We start from the raw sequence: 18,635 nt of genomic DNA, 5'->3' as shown, positions 1-18,635 counted from the left end.
TGGAACTACTCTGATCTGATTGAAGTGGGGGGTTCAGAGATCACAGCCTATAAAATCTCTGAGGCATTTCCACAGAAACTTGGCGCTCTGTGAAGCAGCTCTGACCCCAGGATATCTGAATTGAAGAGTAAAAGAAAGGGGCCCAGAGAGATTAGGTAAGTTTCTCAAGGCCATACAGTAAACCAGGTCCCCTGCGTCCCAGGCCAACAGGCCTTTCCCTCCACTGCCTCCCTCTTATCAGAGAAGTTAAGACTGGAGCTACTGACAATTGCCTGAGTTGGAGGACATTTTTACAGGGCACAGATGACTTCACATCTGCTCAACTGCTCAAATCGTTTATTGTCAAACCAAACTGACCATCCTCGGCCTTTAGGACTGCTGGGGCCCTGGGAACCTCAGAGTGCATTCTGCTTGATCCGGACCTTCTTGGGCTTGATGTTCATGTGTTTCCACACTTCAGCTGTGGCACGGTCTGCCTTGGTGACCCCACTGAAGTCGAATGTGGTGATACGGGGTAGGGTGCACAGCACATATTGCCTGTGGGGAAGACTTGGGCTGGGGGCCAGCCCCCCACCAGAACCTCCTTCCCCCTCCACCAGTTGGTGCTCTCTCCCCTAACTGCAAGAATGGAGGGACTGAAGTATAATTTGGGGGAGACAGAGTTTCCCGATGGATAGTAAGACAGGAAAGATCTCCACTCTCTTCTCTGTCCCACCATGGCAGAACAATGGTATTGGATTTCTTCTCTCCCCACCTCCTTTTCCTCAGGGGAGCCCAGCTTCAGGGCCAGGGCACTTACCTATACCCCTTCTGTTCCTCTATGGGGTTCCCGTGGAGTGTGAGGCTCCGGAGCCGTGGGAGGACAGCCAACTTGTTCACCTCTCCCAGGCGCTGGATGCTGTTGCCGTGGAGATAGAGTACACTGAGGTTGAAGAAAGTTGTCAGGACCTGTTGGGGAAGGAAACCAAAAGCCAGGATGGACAGGGCCCTGGATCTGTGCTCAGGACTGACTTGGGGGCCAAGAAGGAAAAGTTTGGGAAACAACTTGCTTTCCAGTCTACGCCACCCCCCTGCAGCCATTCTGGATAACTCCGACCTACTTTTCATTTAACTCTGAAGGAGTACAGGGGTATCACATGGCCATAGAGCTGTGATCTGAGGGGCGGGAGGTATGGGCCTGGGGCCTAGCACAGCCACTGACTTGCCAGGTGACTGGGTTCTCCTGCTTCCCCTTGAGCCTCAGTTGCCTCTACAGTGAAGATCTTTTTAGCTTTGGTGATCTAAGAATCTTTCATAACAAGGGATAGGGATAGAGAGCATCACGCTAGGTACAGAAGAGAAGTTTTCAAAATAGTAGTTAAATTGAGATCACTACAACCTGGGGAATAGTTTCCAACTCATGGCTGTAGCTGCTTTTCCCCTCTGATAGCGATCCTGGACAAGAAAGGGTCAGTTGTGTTTTATTTCTTAAAACTTGAGTCTGAGTTCATGGAAAATAAGTGCTGTACTTTACCTACCTCTTCCACAGAAGAACTCAGCACAAGGCACGGTGGGTGCCCGGTAACAAAAGCTTTATGTTCCTGCAGCCTGCTACGTGCCAGTTGGCTTTCATAATTCTCATTTAATCCTCATAAAATCTTTGTTTTGTGGGGGCACATGCTCCCCATTTTTCAGACAGGAGGGCTGAGATTTTGAAAGGTTGGGTATCTTGCCGAAGTCCCAAAGTAAGAGACAAATCTAGGATTTGAACCTACATCTGTCTGAGCCTATAGCCATGTACTTTGCACAGCACTGTGCTGCCGCACTACTTCCTGGAGAATGTGTGGGAGATAGAGAGGCTGGGGGCTGGACGAGGTGGTAGCAGGCCCACCCTGACTGGACACTCAGGGCTGGGGACTCACAGGGTCAATGGAAGTCAGGTCGTTGAAGGACAGGTCGATCCAGGCCAGGTTCTCTGGATGCTCCAGAAGCAGTGAAACCACATGGCTGAAGTCTCTCAGGTCATTGAGGACATTGTTGTTCAGCCACAGGGACTGGGTCAGTGACTTCCCTGACTTTGAGTGCCTTATTGGTCGTAGCCCTGTCCGTGGCTCCTCACTCGTCAGGTCTGTGGGGATAGAGTGAGACGTGGGCTGTCATCTTTGCTTTTCTGTTTTAGGGCTGGGAAGGGACAGAGCTGGGAGGATTTACAGCCTAAGCTATAGCTGGAGGGCCTGCCAGGACCATAGCCTCATGCTTGAGTCTAGCATGGCTCTACCTGCTGTCAGTACAGGACCCCGTCCCACAGGCCTCAGGAGTCCAAGTAAACTTGGACTAAGGGTCAAAGACTTCCCATCCCAAATTCTTGGTTTGGGTCACATGGTCTCCTCATGTCTGTCATATCATTGGGTTTGGGGACGGGGAAGAGGCAAAATCACTCTCACTTTATGGAAACTAAGAACTAGAATTGTCAGGCCTGAACGAAGATGATTATAGCACAAAGTCTAGAATTATCCACTGGTAGGACCTATAGCATTCACTTCAGTACAACACCCTCTGACGTCCTCTCTCTTGCATTACTGCTGAGCAACTGTATATGTGCCAGATACCGGATGTATAGTGGTAAACAGAATGGCAGATGGTCTGTGCCAAGCTCTGGACGAGTAACAAGGCAGGGATGAAGCAGATGTTTGTGCCTTGGAGGAGCTCATACAGGCAGGATGAACACAAGCTGGCAATGACAGCGATGGCATCATGCAGAAGGACTCCTAGCTCAGTCTGGGCACTCAGGGAGGTCGAAACCTGAGCTGGAGCTCAGTGGATAAGGAGACCTTAACCAAGCAAAGGGTGGAAAGGGCAAGAGTGGCACCACACAAGCAGAGGCATAGAGGTGTGAAACGGCGTGTAGGCATGCACTGCTCAAGGTGGGGGCAAGGAGGAAGAAGCCAAGGAGCCTTGAATGCCAGGCAGAGTATTTTGGACTTCATTCTGTAGATGATGGGAAGCCACTGGAGGGTTTAAACAAAGGAGATGATCCACATCTTTCACACTGCAGAAAGATCATTCTGAAGCTTTGGCGTGGAGATGGATTAAAGGGAGTGGGTGTGACTGGAAGACCAGTGTGGCTCTTTGAGTCACCCAAGCAAGAGATGAGAGGGAGAGAAAATCAGCATGACTGGAAGTGACTGGATGTAAGCGTAAAAGAATAATATAGGGTGGTGCCCAGTTTCTTGTCTAGGGGACTGATAAGGAATTAGAAAAAGACAAACCAGGGTTGGAAAGGTGAGTTCAGGCTTAGCCGTGGTGTGTGTCTGAGGTTCCTATAACACAAAAAGGTGGAGAAGCCAGGCAGGCAGTTGGATACAGAGGCCTGAAGCTCAGGAGACGGATGAGAATTATTAGCATAGAAGGTGTACAAGTTAGAGAAGTAGAGGAGATTCTACATGGAGAGTGAGGGTAGAAAGGAGGGACAAGGAGGAAGGGGAGTCTAAATGAGTAATGAGGGAAGGACGGAGGGAGAACCACAAGAAGATAATTTTACAGATGCTCAGGGAGTCCATAGTTTATAGGAGTGAATTTCGGGGAGATAAGGACTGAAAAGTAATTTTGGCAACTCCAGCCCCTGGTGACCTTGGTGAAGGCTGTTTCAATGAAATGAGAAGGACCTGGGGACAGAAGCTAGATTGGACTAAGTTCAAGAGTGAAGGGAAGGTTAAGGAAACCTAAGCAGGTAGTGTAAACAACACCCTCAGAAAGTTTGGCCAAGGAGGAGAGAGAATAGGGAAAACAGGGATGTTCCAAACCATCTGTGTAGACCCCCACACACTTTTTGACAAATGAGGTAGAGAGGATGGGCCCTGCCCAGAGTCATAGTGGCAGAGCCAGAACCAGATACCCCCTATGGCTGAGGGGACTGTATTTTTCCTCTTGCCCCTAAGCCTCTCATTACTTGTCTAAAGCTGTCTCCGGGGAAGGAAGTATTTAGGATTTGCTGAAGCTGGCTAGCCGTCTTCACTCCCCTCAGCTCTTACTGGACACACTTCGTCCCTTCCACCTCCCCCTAGGGTTAACTTCCTCTCCTCCTCGGCTGCAGGTCAGGCAGCATCCACCAGGTGGCTCTCCACCTTAGTGCTGGAGTGAGCAGGATCCCCAGTTGGGGCCTGAGCTGGGGGGGGGGAAGGTCACAGAAGGGCACTGAAGCAGAGTATCCTGCCCCCCCACCTCAACATATCCTGAGAACCCCCAGTGAAATGACACAGCTGAATAAAAGTTAGGGTTAAAATAAACCCACATACAGATTAGCATCCAGCCTGATGAGGCAGCAGCTTGGAGACTGCCACTAAGCATGGGCAGATCTCCAGCTCAGAAGCAGCCACTGGTGGAACTGTGTTGCCTAAAACTTGAGGCTCCCATCTGGGCTGCCGGTATCAAGAGTGGAATGGTGTATCCCATTGCTACAGGTTTCTGTTCCCTTCAGATTCCACCAGCGTACTGCATTGCTTAAGGATCTGTTGAAGCTGCCTTGTTCAGAGTAGGCCAAGGCAGGTCTGGAATATGGACCACAGATATCAGTGCCCAAAGAACTGGGGAGTGTTTAGCCCCAGGAAGATCTGGGAAACGTGATCCTGTCTTCATATCTCTGAAGGGTTGCCACACAACTTTTCCATGTGTCCCTAGAGGGTGGGAGTTAGTTTGATAATATCTTCTTCACGTCATCCCTCACCCCATAATGGAAGGGGTTGGTAAGTGTGTCTTGCAGCAGACTCCCTTAACACTGTAGGTTCATGTGCAGAAGTTAGAGGACTATGGGTTGGATATGGTCTAAAGTCCTTGCCATTTCAGAATCTATAATCCATCTATTGGTTTACTTTAGCAAATAGTCTATCCAGTACCCCCAGACTCTTTCCACAAGCTCTGGGGAACCTGAGGGGACTGGCCTTTTGGGGCTTGGATGTGCTTCTGTCCCTCTCTTTATGAGACACAGCAAGGAGCACAATGCCTGGCATGTATGTATACACGTGCGCTCACTAAATAGTAGGTGCTCAGTAAATATTTAACCACTGAACGAAGGAGAGGGCATCTGTACGGACCATGGTTTGTGCTGTGGAGTCATCTGTGGTTGTAGTAGATTGTTTCTCCCCTCATTTTGAAGGTTCCAGAGGGTGCAAAGCTCTATTTCCCCGCTCAGAGTTGGGAATTCCCGGGTAGGCAGGAGCCATACTTCCCTCATCTGTCACCTCAGTTATCTTGTACAGAACCATTACAGCTAAAACCCTTGTGAAACACAGACTACATCAATCAGAAGTGATGCTGTGCACAGTCAAAAAAGATCACGGTAGGTGGCTGTATGCTCCTGAAAGAATATGAGTTACCACTGTGGCTGGCGCAAACCCAGTAGTATCCCCAACTCAAGCCAGGCCTAGTACCCCCTGGATAACTATTTGCCTTCTTCCTGAGCTTAAAAGTAGCCACCAGTTGCCTATGAGAGAAAACCAAAGCCAGATACTGGGTCTAGGATATGTGGGTACCAGCATGTGTTCGGTGAGAGCAGATGTACAGTGTTTTATGAGAAGCCAGATAGCAAAAGCCAGGGACAGAACTTCCTTGCAAAGAAGCATATTACCCTGAGAATATGATACTAAGAGCCTCCCTCTGTCCCTTCCTGAAGAGTATGAGCCACCTATTTACAAAGACACTGAATAATAAAAATGGGAATGAGCATGGGTAGTGCTGGAACCTGCAATAATTATGGGTGATAATGGAATAAACTTGGATAGGGCTGGAATGAGTATAAGATATTTATCAATAAATATTTAAACTGGAAACATGCCCCTAATAATGAGACCCTGCATGTTTTACCAGTGATCAGAATAGGTTTGTGTCCTCAGAGGAGATAGGGTTCCGCCTGTGTTTTCATTCATTTATTCCTCTCTTCAGGTAAAAACAGGAGAATAAAACCATTGGCAGATAAACTAGTTTCCCAATTTCCTTCGACCTGACTTTACTGCTGTAGCCTGGATTCTTTTGAAGATGATCAATTACCCCTTACACCCCTGTCACCTACTTACCCCCTACTCCTCTCAAAAACAAGAAAAAAATCTGCAAGCACACAGGAAGACTCTCTTTAGGCTCTTAAGTAGAAGACTGCTCTCTCCCTAGGAACCATACCCAGCCTGTTGCCATGGTGAGTGGAGTGCTGTGCTCTGTGGGCTGACCTTGGATCACGTGGATGCTTCGGAAGGAGTAGTCAAGAGGGGGCTCTTGCACCGAAGTGTTCATATAGTCCTGTTTGTTCATAGCTCAGGCCATCATTTGCCAGGTGTAAGCATTGGCCCTGGGAGTCCGGGTTCAGCCTGGGGGCGATAGAGAAGGACCAGTGTTCCAGGTACAAGGGGTTTAGGCTTCCAGGTATCCCCAGAGCCCTGCACCCTTGCTTTCTACCCTCCACCACTCCAGGCTTGCCTGGCTGCATTTCTGTTTTAAGACAGTAATCACCATTCCTTGCATTTGTAGGGCACTTCCTACTTCTCAGAGCACCTTTACATCCCTTAGAGCTCATTGATAGTTGTAACACCCATTTCTACTTCCCACATAAAGAAACCGAGACCCCAGGGTAAAAGCACTTGCCCAGAGTTAAGCCAGTGAGTCAGTGTGGACTGCAATCCTAGACTCCCGAATCCTATTCTGAGGCCCTTTGTGCTACTCCACAGTAGTTACCATGGAGGCTGTCTTGGTACCTACACTCCAGTGACATCAACTGGGCTATTCTATTGCTTAACAAACCCCTGAGGGCCTTCATTGGATCTGGTGTCTGACAGCCCTTTGCCAGTCTGACCCAGCTGGGGCTTTGCTACCTTCTCTGCTCAGCTTGTCTCAGCCTCATTTCCTTTCCATCCAAAGACCCTACTTTCAGCCACATCCCGAATGTACTCCTACATATATAAGCACATACACATAAAACCAGAGTCTACCTCACTCACTCACCTGTCACCAGTGCCTGAAACGCCACCATTAGGGATTCATTCCTTTGGGTTCAGGGATTGTTCCCTGTTAAAATGGAAATACCCCTGAGAGGGGTAAACACAATGTTATCAGTCATTTACAATGTGGTGTGAATTGTCTTATCAGATCCTTTCCAATTTGTTAGCTCAAGTAAAGCAGAGATATTTTCTTTTTTTTTAAAGATTTTATTTATTTATTTGCGAGAGAGAATGAGAGACAGAGAGCATGAGAGGGAGGAGGGTCAGAGGGAGAAGCAAACTCCCCGCTGAGCAGGGAGCCCGATGCGGGACTCGATCCCGGGACTCCAGGATCATGACCTGAGCCGAAGGCAGTCGCTTAACCGACTGAGCCACCCAGGCGTCCTAGCAGAGATATTTTCAAGAGACTGGGGAAAGCCATGAGAATACTACTCACCTGGGAAGAAGAAAGCTGAAAACACACTTTACCAAGGGGTTTTGTATGTGACAGATACAAACAAAAGACACATAGACTGACAAGGACATGTCCCAGTCAACCTCCCCTTCACTTCATCCCCTGCTGTCACCTCCTTTGCTTACTACACCTGCTTTCCAAAAGGATTTGAGGTAGTTTATATATGTGTGTGTATATATATATATATATATATATAATATGTATATAACAACACTCATAAAATAGGATGATTTATAGAATGGAGTTGTCCAACTGAAATATAATGAACACTATAAATGCAAGCCACATAAGTAATTTTTCCACATATGTAATTTAAAATTTTCTAGTAGCCATAAAAGGAAAAGTCAAAAGAAACAGGTAAAGCTTAATATATTTTATTTAACCCAATATATCCAAAATAACATTCAACATATAATTGCTATTGATAATTGAGATATTTTATACATCCCAATTTGGACAAGCTACCTGTCAAGTGCTCAACAGCTACAAGTGTCTAGTGGCTACCAGACTGATGTAGGAAATGGAAACATGGAAGGGAAAGATCAGAAGCAGACTAAAGGAAGAGAAAGAGATGTACCATGGAATTAGGAACTGGCCTATGTTATCTCTGAAATTCCTGGCAGCCAAAGTAAAAAGGGAAACCTTAGGATATGCAGTTCTAGATTATATGCAGAAAATGAAATGCACACATTTTCTTAAAATGAATTTCTCTTAAAAACCAGGGACCTTGGGGCCACCTGAGTGGCTCAGTCATTGAGCATCTGCCTTCGGCTCAGGTCATGATCCCAGGGTCCTGGGATCGAGCTCCGCATTGGGCTCCCTGCTCTGCGGGAGGCCTGCTTCTCCCTCTCCCACTCCCCCTGCTGTGTTCCCTCTCTCGCTGTATCTCTGTCAAATAAATAAATAAATAAATCTTTAAAAAACAAAAAACCAGGGACCTGACAGTTTATAATTCAGCTTAAGCTTAATACAGTTTGAGTAAATTCCTTTTTTGGTGTTTTAATGCGTAGAGGAATGGGAAGTGAATATCTTCCTCTCAAAAAGCAGCAGTCTCAACTGCGCTTTGTGGAAGTGCCACTTTGAGTCATTTCACAGTTGAATTCTCTGTCAAATCAAGACTGGCCTGGTGGGCACAGACTGTTGATTAGGGAGACCTGCATCTTTTAGGTTATCAAATATACAGACAGCCAAAAATAACACAGGCTTTTCTGGAAATAGAGGAACCTGGCTTGTGTTCTCACCTCGACAGAGAAGCCCATTCCACTAGAGCACCTAAAACAAGTTTGATGTCTTTGAGTGAGATTGGATACTTTTCTCAAAGTCCTGTGTTGGGACCCCAGAGTTCTGCACTGGACATGGATTTTAGCTTAAAATATTTAAGGGCAGAATTTTACCATTAGTTCCCTTGACCATCAGAGAACCTAACTCAGTGCAGTTCCTAAGAAATTCTGACTTTGTGTCATACACAAATGCATCATCCTGATGCATTTTTCTGGATGAGTTAGTATTAAAAATGGAGCCCCCAGTAGTTAGATAAATTTGCCAGTTGGAAACAGTTGTTATTCTTCTCCATTTAAATAGTAGCCCAGACTGTGAGCTAGCACTGTGTCTATTCATCATCTGACACAGAACCTGGCTTACAACAGGCACTCAAATGTTTGTGGGAGGAATGAATGAGAAACTGCCAAATTCAAGGCTTTCTGTTTTGCTAGTGTTGATCGTAAGCTGCTCTTTCTAACAATTGGCTCCCAGGTTCAGCTATTTCAGTCTACACCTCATTCACAATAAGAAACTCAATTCAAATCTGCAAACATTTATGGAGTGCTTGCTGCCCTGTCCCTGACCAGAAGGAATGAAGCCTAGATAACAAATAATAGAACAACCCTGTCTGTCATGAGCACAGAAAAGCCTGCTAGGTTTCCACTGATTGTGGCAAACCAGCCTGCATCCAGTTCTAAGAAACAGCTGCCTACTTAGTGAATATTCTCATGTTTTAATACTCAGGCCTAGTGTACTCTCTTTGATGAAGCCTGTCTTTCCAGATAAAATTGGTCAATGTGTTCTGTGGCAGATTGATTCCCTTGATTATTCCTATTCCTGGTCTCCCTGGTATCTATCTCTTTTGCCCTATAACTCTGTAGTTCTCCACTCTGATGTTGGGCTCAGCCATGTGACTTGCTTTGGCCAATGGGATGTTGGTAAACATGAAGCAAACAGAAAGCTTAAAGAGCTTGCCGTCTTGCTTTTTGCCTGTGCCAAGAGAAAATGGCTACCGTACAGGAGGGATGGGAGAAACATGTGCAGGCGAGATAGGTGCAGAGAGCTAGTGTTCCCAGCTGAGGCCATCCTAGACTAGCCAATAGCCAGCCTACACCAAGTCAAGTTCAGGATAGTCATAGATGCCTGCAGACCCATGAATGAGCCCAGGCAAGACCAGAAGAAACATATGGCTGACTTAGAGACTTGAAAGCAATAATAAATACTTATTATTTTAAGTCATTATGGTTTTGGATGGTTTGTTATACAGCAATAGCTAACTGATACATGCCCCTACTGTACTTTGAACAAAATTTTATCACAGACTGTTTCCTCATCTGTAAAATGGAGACATACCTATCTTGAAAGCTATTGTATATCCTGCAGCCGGTGCTAATATTAATACACTGAAGCAGCTGTATTCTCCATACTCATTTTTTTTTTAAAGATTTATTTGAGAGAGGGCATGCACACGTGAGTGGGGGGAGGGGCAGAGGGAGAGAATATCAAGGAAACTCCCCACTGAGTGGGGAGCCTGATGTGGGGTTCAGTCCCGTGACCCCGCGATCATGACTTGAGCTGAAATCAAGTCAGACACCTAACCCACTGAATCACTCAGGCAACCCCCCACTTTTTTTAAAGTAGTCTCTATGCCCAGTGTGGGTCTTGAACTCATGACCCTGAGATCGAGAGCCGCACACTTTACTGACTGAGCCAGCCAGGTACCCCTGTACTCGTTTCTTTATAAACTTTCTATTCCTTCCCTGTAAGCTCAAGGCCAGGGACAGAAGTCAGACTTTTTTCTCTCTTCCCACCATTACTCTGTACTGAGCCTGGCAAAGAGTGGGTCTTCATTAAAGGCTTGATGAACAAATGGATAATGGACAAATGAAAGAAGAAATGAATAGTGTCTTCAGGTGTCACATGGTATACCTGGCTGCTGGGTAGAACTGACTTGAGGTTGCTTTGCTTACTTCAGTGGCTGCGTTTTTGGAGCCAGTCTTTCCCAGCTGCTGTTCTGCCTCATGACCAGTCAGATGCCAGTGCCTTCCTCATCTGTCCAGGCTGACTTGACAAATGACAAGTTTAGAGGCATACCTGTCTTGTTTTGGAATTTTTCCTTTCCAAATTGGAAATACCTTTTATTTTATTTTATTTTTTAATTTTAAAAGTTAACATGATAGCTGAATAAAGTCAAACAACATAGAGAAGTACATCAAGTAGAAACTAAAACTCTGGGGCACCTGGGTGGCTCAGTTGTTAAGTGTCTGCTTTCGGTTCAGGTTGTGATCCCAGGGTCCTGGGTTCAAGCCCCGCACTGGGCTCCCTGCTTGGCGGGAAGCCTGCTTCTCCCTCTCCCACTCCCCCTGCTTGTGTTCCCTCTTTCTCTGTGTCTCTCTCTGTCAAATAAATAAATAAAATCTTAAAAAAAAAAAAAAAAGAAACTAAAAGTCTGAGTTTCCATCTCACCAAGAACAATCATGATTAATGTTTGGGAATATAACCTCTTAGAAGGGATATATACAAAATTGTGTATATTTTTAAATAAACACATACTATTTGTAAATGTATTTTTTAAATTCTACTTTATAACTGGGATAACTGACATAACATTGTGTAGATTTAGATGTACAATATATTGATGGGATACATTTATACTGAAATATGGTTGCCATTGTAGTGTTAGCTAACAATGTATTTTTTCTTTTTATATTGTAGATTCATCCTTTTCTAAAAATATTTTTTAAATTATTTATTTGACAGAGAGAGAGTGAGTGCGTGCGCATGAGTGGCGGGGGAGGGGGAGTGGAGGCAGAGGGAGAGGGAGAAGCAGACTCCCCGCTGAGCAGGGAGCCAGATGCAGGGCTTGATTCTAGGACCCTGAGATCATGACCTGAGCCGAAGGCAGATGCTTAACTGACTGAGGCACCCAGGTGCCCCTAGACTCACCCTTTTTAATAACTGCAGAGTACTGAATAGAATTTGTGTGTATCCTATTAATTTAGTTAATTTAACTTTAACCAATCCAAGTTGATGAAAATTTGTTTTCAGTTTTTGGAAATTACTAACAATTGGGATTTGATTTGTTGTTAGCCTATTTCTTCCCTCTTTCAGGTAGGTAGCAATATGATGGCGTAGGAAGTTTTGAGGAATAATCAGATGAGATCTTATAGGAGACTGAATGGCCTGGCCTAGAGAGGGTTTCTGTTTATGGACTACAGGTGGAAGAAAAATCAAAGAATGTCATGAAAAGTTGGCCACATAATCTAGTGTGTTCTGGGAGGTTATATTCCCAGGTGCCACAGGGAAGCCCAAGATGCAGCCTAGCTGCTGTCCAAGTTTACTCCTTGGAACACGTCCTTAAACTAGACATGCTGTAAACTCAAGTTAGTGACTTGGCTCGAAGTTGACAAACTGGGGTATGGTCCTAAGCTGTCACTGACTTGGTGTGTGGCCTTGAGCAAGTCGCTGGTCCTCTTTGGGTTTCAGTTTTCCAATCTGTAAAATGGGGATAAATATCCTTGACTCACAAAACTCAAGAGACTGAATGTGAAGGTGCTCGGTAAGCTGCCAACCATAATCTGTCATGAGACTGTAAAAGGAATCAAAGTCTAACCACCGAGCTAGGAGAAGCCGACCATAGGGGGAGGTGTAGGGAGAAGAGGTAAATTAGGGACAGGACCCCTAATGTGTGTGTGATGCTGCTGACTCTGAGAACGGGGCTGTACCCTGGGACCTTCCTGCATGTCAGGGAAGAGACAAGTCAAGCCCCATACATCTCCAGTATTAGGGCCGGTGATTTACTCTAATTCTACTCCCATGTCTTGAAGAGGTCTCAGTTCATCATCGAGGAAAAACCAACCCATTTTCTGAGTGTGTTTCAGATCTCCCACTGTCAGAGATTTGAGGTATCCGTATTAGGGGGTCCCGGGTTTGTGATAGGGGATGTTCTTAAGCACCCCCCAAATCCGTGTGGCTATGTATCTCGTCGCCCTTCCCTCCCCTCCCCCGGTCTATTCCGTACGGATGTTGTGTCTTGTTCATTGTGCAAGGGGATAATGGGTGTGTGCGGGAGGGTTTCTCAGGTCCCCAAAAAGGAAGTTCCTTAATCTCTCCATAGAGAGCGAATGGTCCCCTAGAACGAATTTCCTGTTTTCCCGCCCGACTCACCCGCAGTTGCTTTCCCTCCAGCCTCGGCGTCCCACTACCTCAGGCTTACTCAGCTCAACTCCATGGTAACTACCTACACCACCGCATCCCGGCCACAAACCTAAGTGCTGCCGCGATGCCTACTGGGAGTTGTAGTTCGCCAGGGGGCGGTGCTCCAAAGCCGCGGGACGTCCTGGGATTTGTAGTTTTTTTTGCTCTCAAGTCCAGGCCGGATTCCGGAAAGAGTGACACCCCTTCTCTCTTCCCAGTGGTCCTCACACTTCCTTTTCCCGGGTCCTCAAGCGTGCCCTTGCGTGAGACTCCAGCCGACCGGGGCCAATCAGAGGGTGGCGCGTGGGGGCGGGGCCATAGTTTAAACTAATTGTGCGCTCACCGCGCTGGCGCGAGCCCGCAACAAACACGATCCCGTGGAAGCGTGAGGCGGAGCGGGAGCGCGCGGCAGGTAACCGGCGCGGGCCCGCGGCTGGTGTTCGGTCTGGGCGCCCGCAGGGATGCCCGGGCCTAAAGGGGGTGCTGGAGAGGCGGGTGCGAGTGGAAGGCCTCCTTCATAACCTACTCTGACTGGGGAGAATCTATCGGGGGTAAGGTTTGTGAGGAGGGGGGCATGTCCGGGTGGGAGGAGGTGTCGGCGTGCCTAGGGGGAGGGTCTGTTTGGGGGCGTGTCTGTGGAATTCTGTCTGCGACCGGGTCGGTGGGGGCGGGGGGCGGCTAGTGCGTGTTCCTGAAATGCTTGTGACCCAGAGATCCCAGGGAAGTCTCCGCCTATTATTGTTAACAATAACAGTAGTAATACTAGTAGTAGACATTTTCCGAGCACCGGCTACGTTTCAGACATTGTGCCACAGCCTTTATATGGATCATTTTTTAAATATTCCTAATTGTCCTATTATCCTTTATTACAGATGGGGAAACAGAGGTATTTTATAGTGTTTACTTGGTCAGGATTACATCGCTAGTGCGTGGTTGGCGTAAATAAGGAGTGGGGGGTAAGGGGCTGTGTGGGGGTGCGCGTTGTCTTGGACGAGTGACCTAATTTATTTTGAGCCTCATTTCCCAAACGTAAACAATGAACTTACCTGCCTTACCTACTTCTTGGGGTTATTCTGAGGGTCAGATCAGTTAAGTTGTTTCATGGAAGCATCTTGGAATGTACAAATATGCGACTGTAAGTTACTGTGTGAAGGTTGTGGGTGGGAAAGAGCGCAACTGGCTTGATGCTGCCTCCTGTGGACGTCCTCTCTTGCTTACGCCCCAGGGGAGTGCTTCTCATCTGGTATTGGAAGAGTGTCTGCATGTTTGCCCTTCTAGAACGAGACAGTGTCTTTTATCCCCGTATCCTGATGCCTAGGCAGGTATGAGTGAAACATGTCATGGCTATTAATGCATACTTTGAAAGGAATGAGCTTTCGTGGACTGAAAGGAAATAGGAGCCTGGCTTTCCCATCTTCATTTAGTGGCTTTTGAACCTCTGTATTCTATCTTTTTGTCTGGAATGGCACTGCATTCTAAAAATGTCATATTTACTTGCTTTAATCCGTGTTTCCCTCTCTCTGGTGTCTGTTGCCTGGTCCTGTATGTCCAAAGTTCTGGAATGTCAAGTGTGTTACTCTGTGGTGGACAGAAGCCTTGGATAAGGGAAATGGGGCTACCTTGTCGAGCTATTTACTGCTGTGAATATATGGGAACCCAGAAGGAACACTCAGACCAAGTAAGGTAGCTTTCCATCAGCAAGGATGAGTATATGTGTTCCCTCCCTCTCTGTTCCTGCATGGTTCTCCTTGTAGAGGAAGAAGCACATAATTCTCTGTAAAAGCTTCCAAAGTACTCTTTTCTTGGCCCAAGTTCAAGCAAATGGTGACTAATTGTAATGCCTGATTCTTAATCTAATGCCAAAGCTGTACTCCCCCAAAGCTAAAAGACCTTACCTGAAAGCTCATTTAAAAAACATTTCTATTTAGAATGTTCTTTATTTATGGAATATGGGAGTGAGAAGAATGCCTTGAACTAGTACTTGAGTTCTAGAACTGTTAGAATGGGGGGAAAGCCCTGCCACAGGTGGCTAAACAGAGCCGATTGGGGAATGTTTTGACAGCTGTGTCTAATTGATAACACCCTATGGTCAGTAAGTATGTTGGGGGTCACTTATTTCAGCCTCTTACCCAGTGTTATACTAAACATATCAAAAGGTGTTGTCCGAACTCAAAATGAGCACTTCCAATGATGAGACCACTCCCAAAGGCAGTCCATTTCAATATCGAGCAATTCTAAGTAATAATAATTATTATTGTAGTCTAACAGTATTATGTTTTGTGCTCTGTGATTAATTTCATTTTACCCTTATATGCTTGCTTTTTGTTTTTTCACCATTCTTGCATTTTATTCCTTTTGTGTTAAATAGATGAATATATCCTTCAGATGTTTTCTTCAGTGAGAGTCAGTTAGTGGTAAACACTCTGTGTGGAAACATCTTTATTTCCTCTTCAGTCTTGATAGTTTAGCTGGGTACTAAGCTTCCAGTTATTTTCTCTCAGCATTTTGAAAATGTTATTTTACTGAAATTCTGACTTTTTGTTGTTACTTTTGAGAACTGTGCTCAAAATTTAACTATCATTTTATTGTAGGTAACCTGCATTTTTCTCTGGTTGTTTTAAAGATCTTACTGTTTGTGTTCTGCAGTTTCATTATATGGTGTAGATTTAATTGTATCCTATTGGGAGCTTATAGTGATTCCTCAATCTGAGATTTCATACCTTGCATAAATTTTGTAGAAAAATTTGCAGTCATTCTGTTTTTAAATAGTGCCTTTCCCAGATCCCATATTTTAACTTATGTTGGGCTTTTTTATTCTGTCCTCCACATCTCTTATCTTTCATAATTTCTGTCTCTTTCTGTGTTACCTCTGATTAATTTCTTTAAATCTATCTCCTAGCATACTAATTGACTCTTCACCTAGAACTAATTTACTTTGTGTGTGTTGTGTATGTGTGTGTGTGTGTATTTGTTTAAGGGTGGGAGGGGCAGAGGGAGAGGGAGACAGAGAATCTTAAGCAGGCTCCACGGCCAGTGCAGAGCCTGATGAGAGAGGGATCTCATGACCCTGAGATCAAAACCTGAGCTGAGATCAAGAGTTGGTTGCTCAACTGACTGAGCCACCGAGGTGCCCTGAGTTCTTACCTTCATTAGCTAACTTTTTCATTTTTAGAAGTACTCTTTGGTTCATTTTTAAATCTGCCTCTTTGTTTTCTATGGTATCTTGTTTTTGTCTCATGTTTTTTTTTTCTTTTTATTAACATATAATGTATTTGTTTCAGGGGTACAGGTCTGTGATTCATCAGTCTTACACAATTCCCAGCGCTCACCATAGCACATACTCTCCCCAATGTCCATCACCCAGCCACCCCATCCCTCCCACCCCCCTCCACTCCAGCAACCCTCAGTTTGTTTCCTGAGATTAAGAGTCTCTTATGGTTTATCTCCCTCTCTGATTTCATCTTGTTTCATTTTTCCCTCCCTTCCCCCTATGATCCTTTGTCTCATGTTTTCAATTCATATAATAATTTTAAATAAACTTGTAGTCTCTATCATGTTCAATTTTCTGAAGTTTTTAGGGGTATAATCCTGCCATTTGTTTTAACTGACTCTTGCCCATGGTGAATTGTTTCCCCAAGTATGTAGTAGTTTTGGATTGTAAGCTCATATTCAAAGGAGCATCATCTGTGGTAGTCTTATGTAGCTTGGATTGAGGTCAGTTCCCTCAAGAGCAGTTTCTTTTTTTTTTTTCCAGTGTTAAGTCAACTTTGCTTAGGCATAATTTATGTACAATAAACTCTATTTAAAGTGAAAAGTGTTTTGACAGATGTGTATACACCTATAAAAAGCTGCCACAAAGTATAGAGCAGTTCTATCATGCCCCAAAGTTTCTGCATGCTTCTTTACAGTCCATGTTTCCCTTCACCTTGGCTCAGGAACTTTTTTTTTTTTTGAGGTTTTATTTTTTTGAGAGAGAGAGAGAGAGAGAGAGAGAGAGAAGGAGTAGGGGGAGGGGCAGAGGGAGACTCCCTGCTGAGCAGGGAGCCCAACATGGGGCTCAGCCTGGGACTCCCTGGAAGCCGAAGGCAGTTGCTTAACCAACTGAGCCCCCAAGTGCCCTGCTCAGGAACTGTTATAGATTAATTTGCATTTCCTAGAATTTCCTAGAATTTCATGTAAGTTAAATCATGTAGTGTGTATTCTTGGGCCTAGTTTCTTTCACATAGCATAATGCATGTGAGATTTATCCATTTAGTTGCATATATCAGTAATTTGTTGCTTTCTGTTGCTACATAGTATTCTTTTGTATGGTTATATCATGTAATTTTGTTTATTATTCACTGTTGATGGACTTTTGGTTTGTTTCCAGTTTTTGGCTATTGTGAATAAAATTGGCTATGAGCATTCATGTACAAATCTTTGAGCATTTGTGTATTTTTCTTTTCAGAGTGGAATGGCTGGGTTGTATGGCAGTTGTATATTTAACTTTTTAAGAAATTACCAGTTTTCCAAAGTGGTGGTACCATTTTAGTGGTATGTGAGAGCTCCATTTGCTTCATATTCTTTTTTTTTTTAAGATTGTATCTAATTATATATTTATTTAGTGAGAGAAATATATTTATGTATTTATTATATATTTATTGCGCATGCTCAAGTAGGGGGAGGGACAAAGAGAGAGGGAAAAAGAATCTCAGGCTGACTCTGCTGTGAGTACAGGGCTCGATATCACCACCCTGAGATCATGACCTGAGCCGAAATCAAGAGTCAGATGCTAAACTGACTGAGCCACCAGGGGCCCCTTGCTGTATATTCTTACCAATACTTGGTATTGTCGGCCTTTTAATATTACCTGGAGGTATAGTAGTATCTCATCATGGTTTTAATGTGCATTTTCCTGATGACTGATGATGTTGAACGTCTTTTCACATATTTATTGGCCATTCATTATATCTCCTGAAGAACTTTGTAGTTGCTTCCATTGGGCACTCAAGGCTATTCCCAACCTGGGACCAAAATGTATGCAATTCATCTCTCCTCATAGATTTCCAGGCCATAAGCTTAGGTCACAAAACAACTATGGTTTTGAATTCCTAGGAGGGTTTTTCCTCCTACTTCACTGGGTGAGCAAGGTAAGCTTCCTTACTTCCCTGTGGACAGATTTTTTTTCCTGGTCTATCTTTTTATTGAATGCCTCAGCCTTTATACAAGGATCTCAGTTGCTCTTTGTGGGCTCAAAATCTGTCTCCTGGACAATGAGGAGGTTATAAATTCTTTACACGGCTAGCCCAGCTATGCTGTCAGGTCACACTGTTCCTGGGATTTCCCTTACTTTCTCATGAGCTCAGTTTATCTATGTATCAGTTAGGATCCAATCAGGAAAGTAGAAACCACACATAGCTATTTTAAGAGTGAACTCAGTAAATAGAATTAGTTTAAACCCTTGTGGGAGGGCTGAACAAGCAAAAAGGGAATCTTAAAGTACCTTTGATGTAATAACTGCATTCAACAGCTACCTCATCTAGGACTGAAAAACAAAGGGAGGAAAGGTTGGCGTTATCAGAGCCTAGAAGTCTGAAGGGTTCTGGAGGAACTACACCCTGATTCTTGGAGGAGAGGGTGTTGCCTGGTGCTGCTGGTTTCTCAGGTGCTCACAGGAAGGGCTTGGAGGAGCCAGGTTTGGTTGAGCTCTGCCCAGCTGGTGCTGGTGCCTCTGAGGGGGTGCAGTGAGGCTGATTCTGGGAGTTTAGAAAGAAGTGGGAAGGAAC

At 45.0% G+C, this 18,635-nt stretch overlaps 2 protein-coding genes across 6 annotated transcripts in view; one reads left to right on the top strand and one right to left on the bottom strand.

The window, feature by feature from the left end:
• Window positions 1–319: 319 nt before the first annotated feature.
• LRRC51 (leucine rich repeat containing 51) lies at window positions 320–12,971 on the bottom strand. 2 transcript variants are annotated; one of them, XM_031023131.2, is made up of 6 exons: window positions 12,841–12,971; window positions 6,964–7,046; window positions 6,195–6,332; window positions 1,902–2,107; window positions 800–948; window positions 320–489 (listed from the first exon to the last, which is right to left on the bottom strand). In XM_031023131.2, the coding sequence occupies exons 3-6, from the start codon at window positions 6,274–6,276 to the stop codon at window positions 396–398; spliced, it is 531 nt and encodes a 176-aa protein (XP_030878991.1). In that variant the 5' UTR covers window positions 6,277–6,332; window positions 6,964–7,046; window positions 12,841–12,971; the 3' UTR covers window positions 320–395. The 2 variants fall into 2 exon arrangements, with proteins under 2 accessions (XP_030878991.1, XP_006751919.1); XM_006751856.3 differs by having other exon boundaries at window positions 320–537; window positions 12,841–12,967.
• A 205-nt stretch (window positions 12,972–13,176) lies between these two features.
• NUMA1 (nuclear mitotic apparatus protein 1) overlaps window positions 13,177–18,635 on the top strand; it is a 68,330-nt gene continuing 62,871 nt past the window's right edge. The window contains exon 1 of one of the 4 annotated variants that reach the window (XM_081798760.1): window positions 13,177–13,282. The gene's annotated coding sequence lies outside the window, so the exon portion shown is untranslated. The other 3 variants (XM_081798762.1, XM_081798764.1, XM_081798763.1) reach the window with 3 other exon arrangements.

The sequence above is a fragment of the Leptonychotes weddellii genome, chromosome 11 (genome assembly GCF_054177405.1).
Source record: "Leptonychotes weddellii isolate Sample4059 chromosome 11, ASM5417740v2, whole genome shotgun sequence".
Classification (NCBI taxonomy): Eukaryota; Metazoa; Chordata; class Mammalia; order Carnivora; family Phocidae; genus Leptonychotes; species Leptonychotes weddellii.
This window is presented reverse-complemented; position numbering and strand designations above follow the sequence as displayed.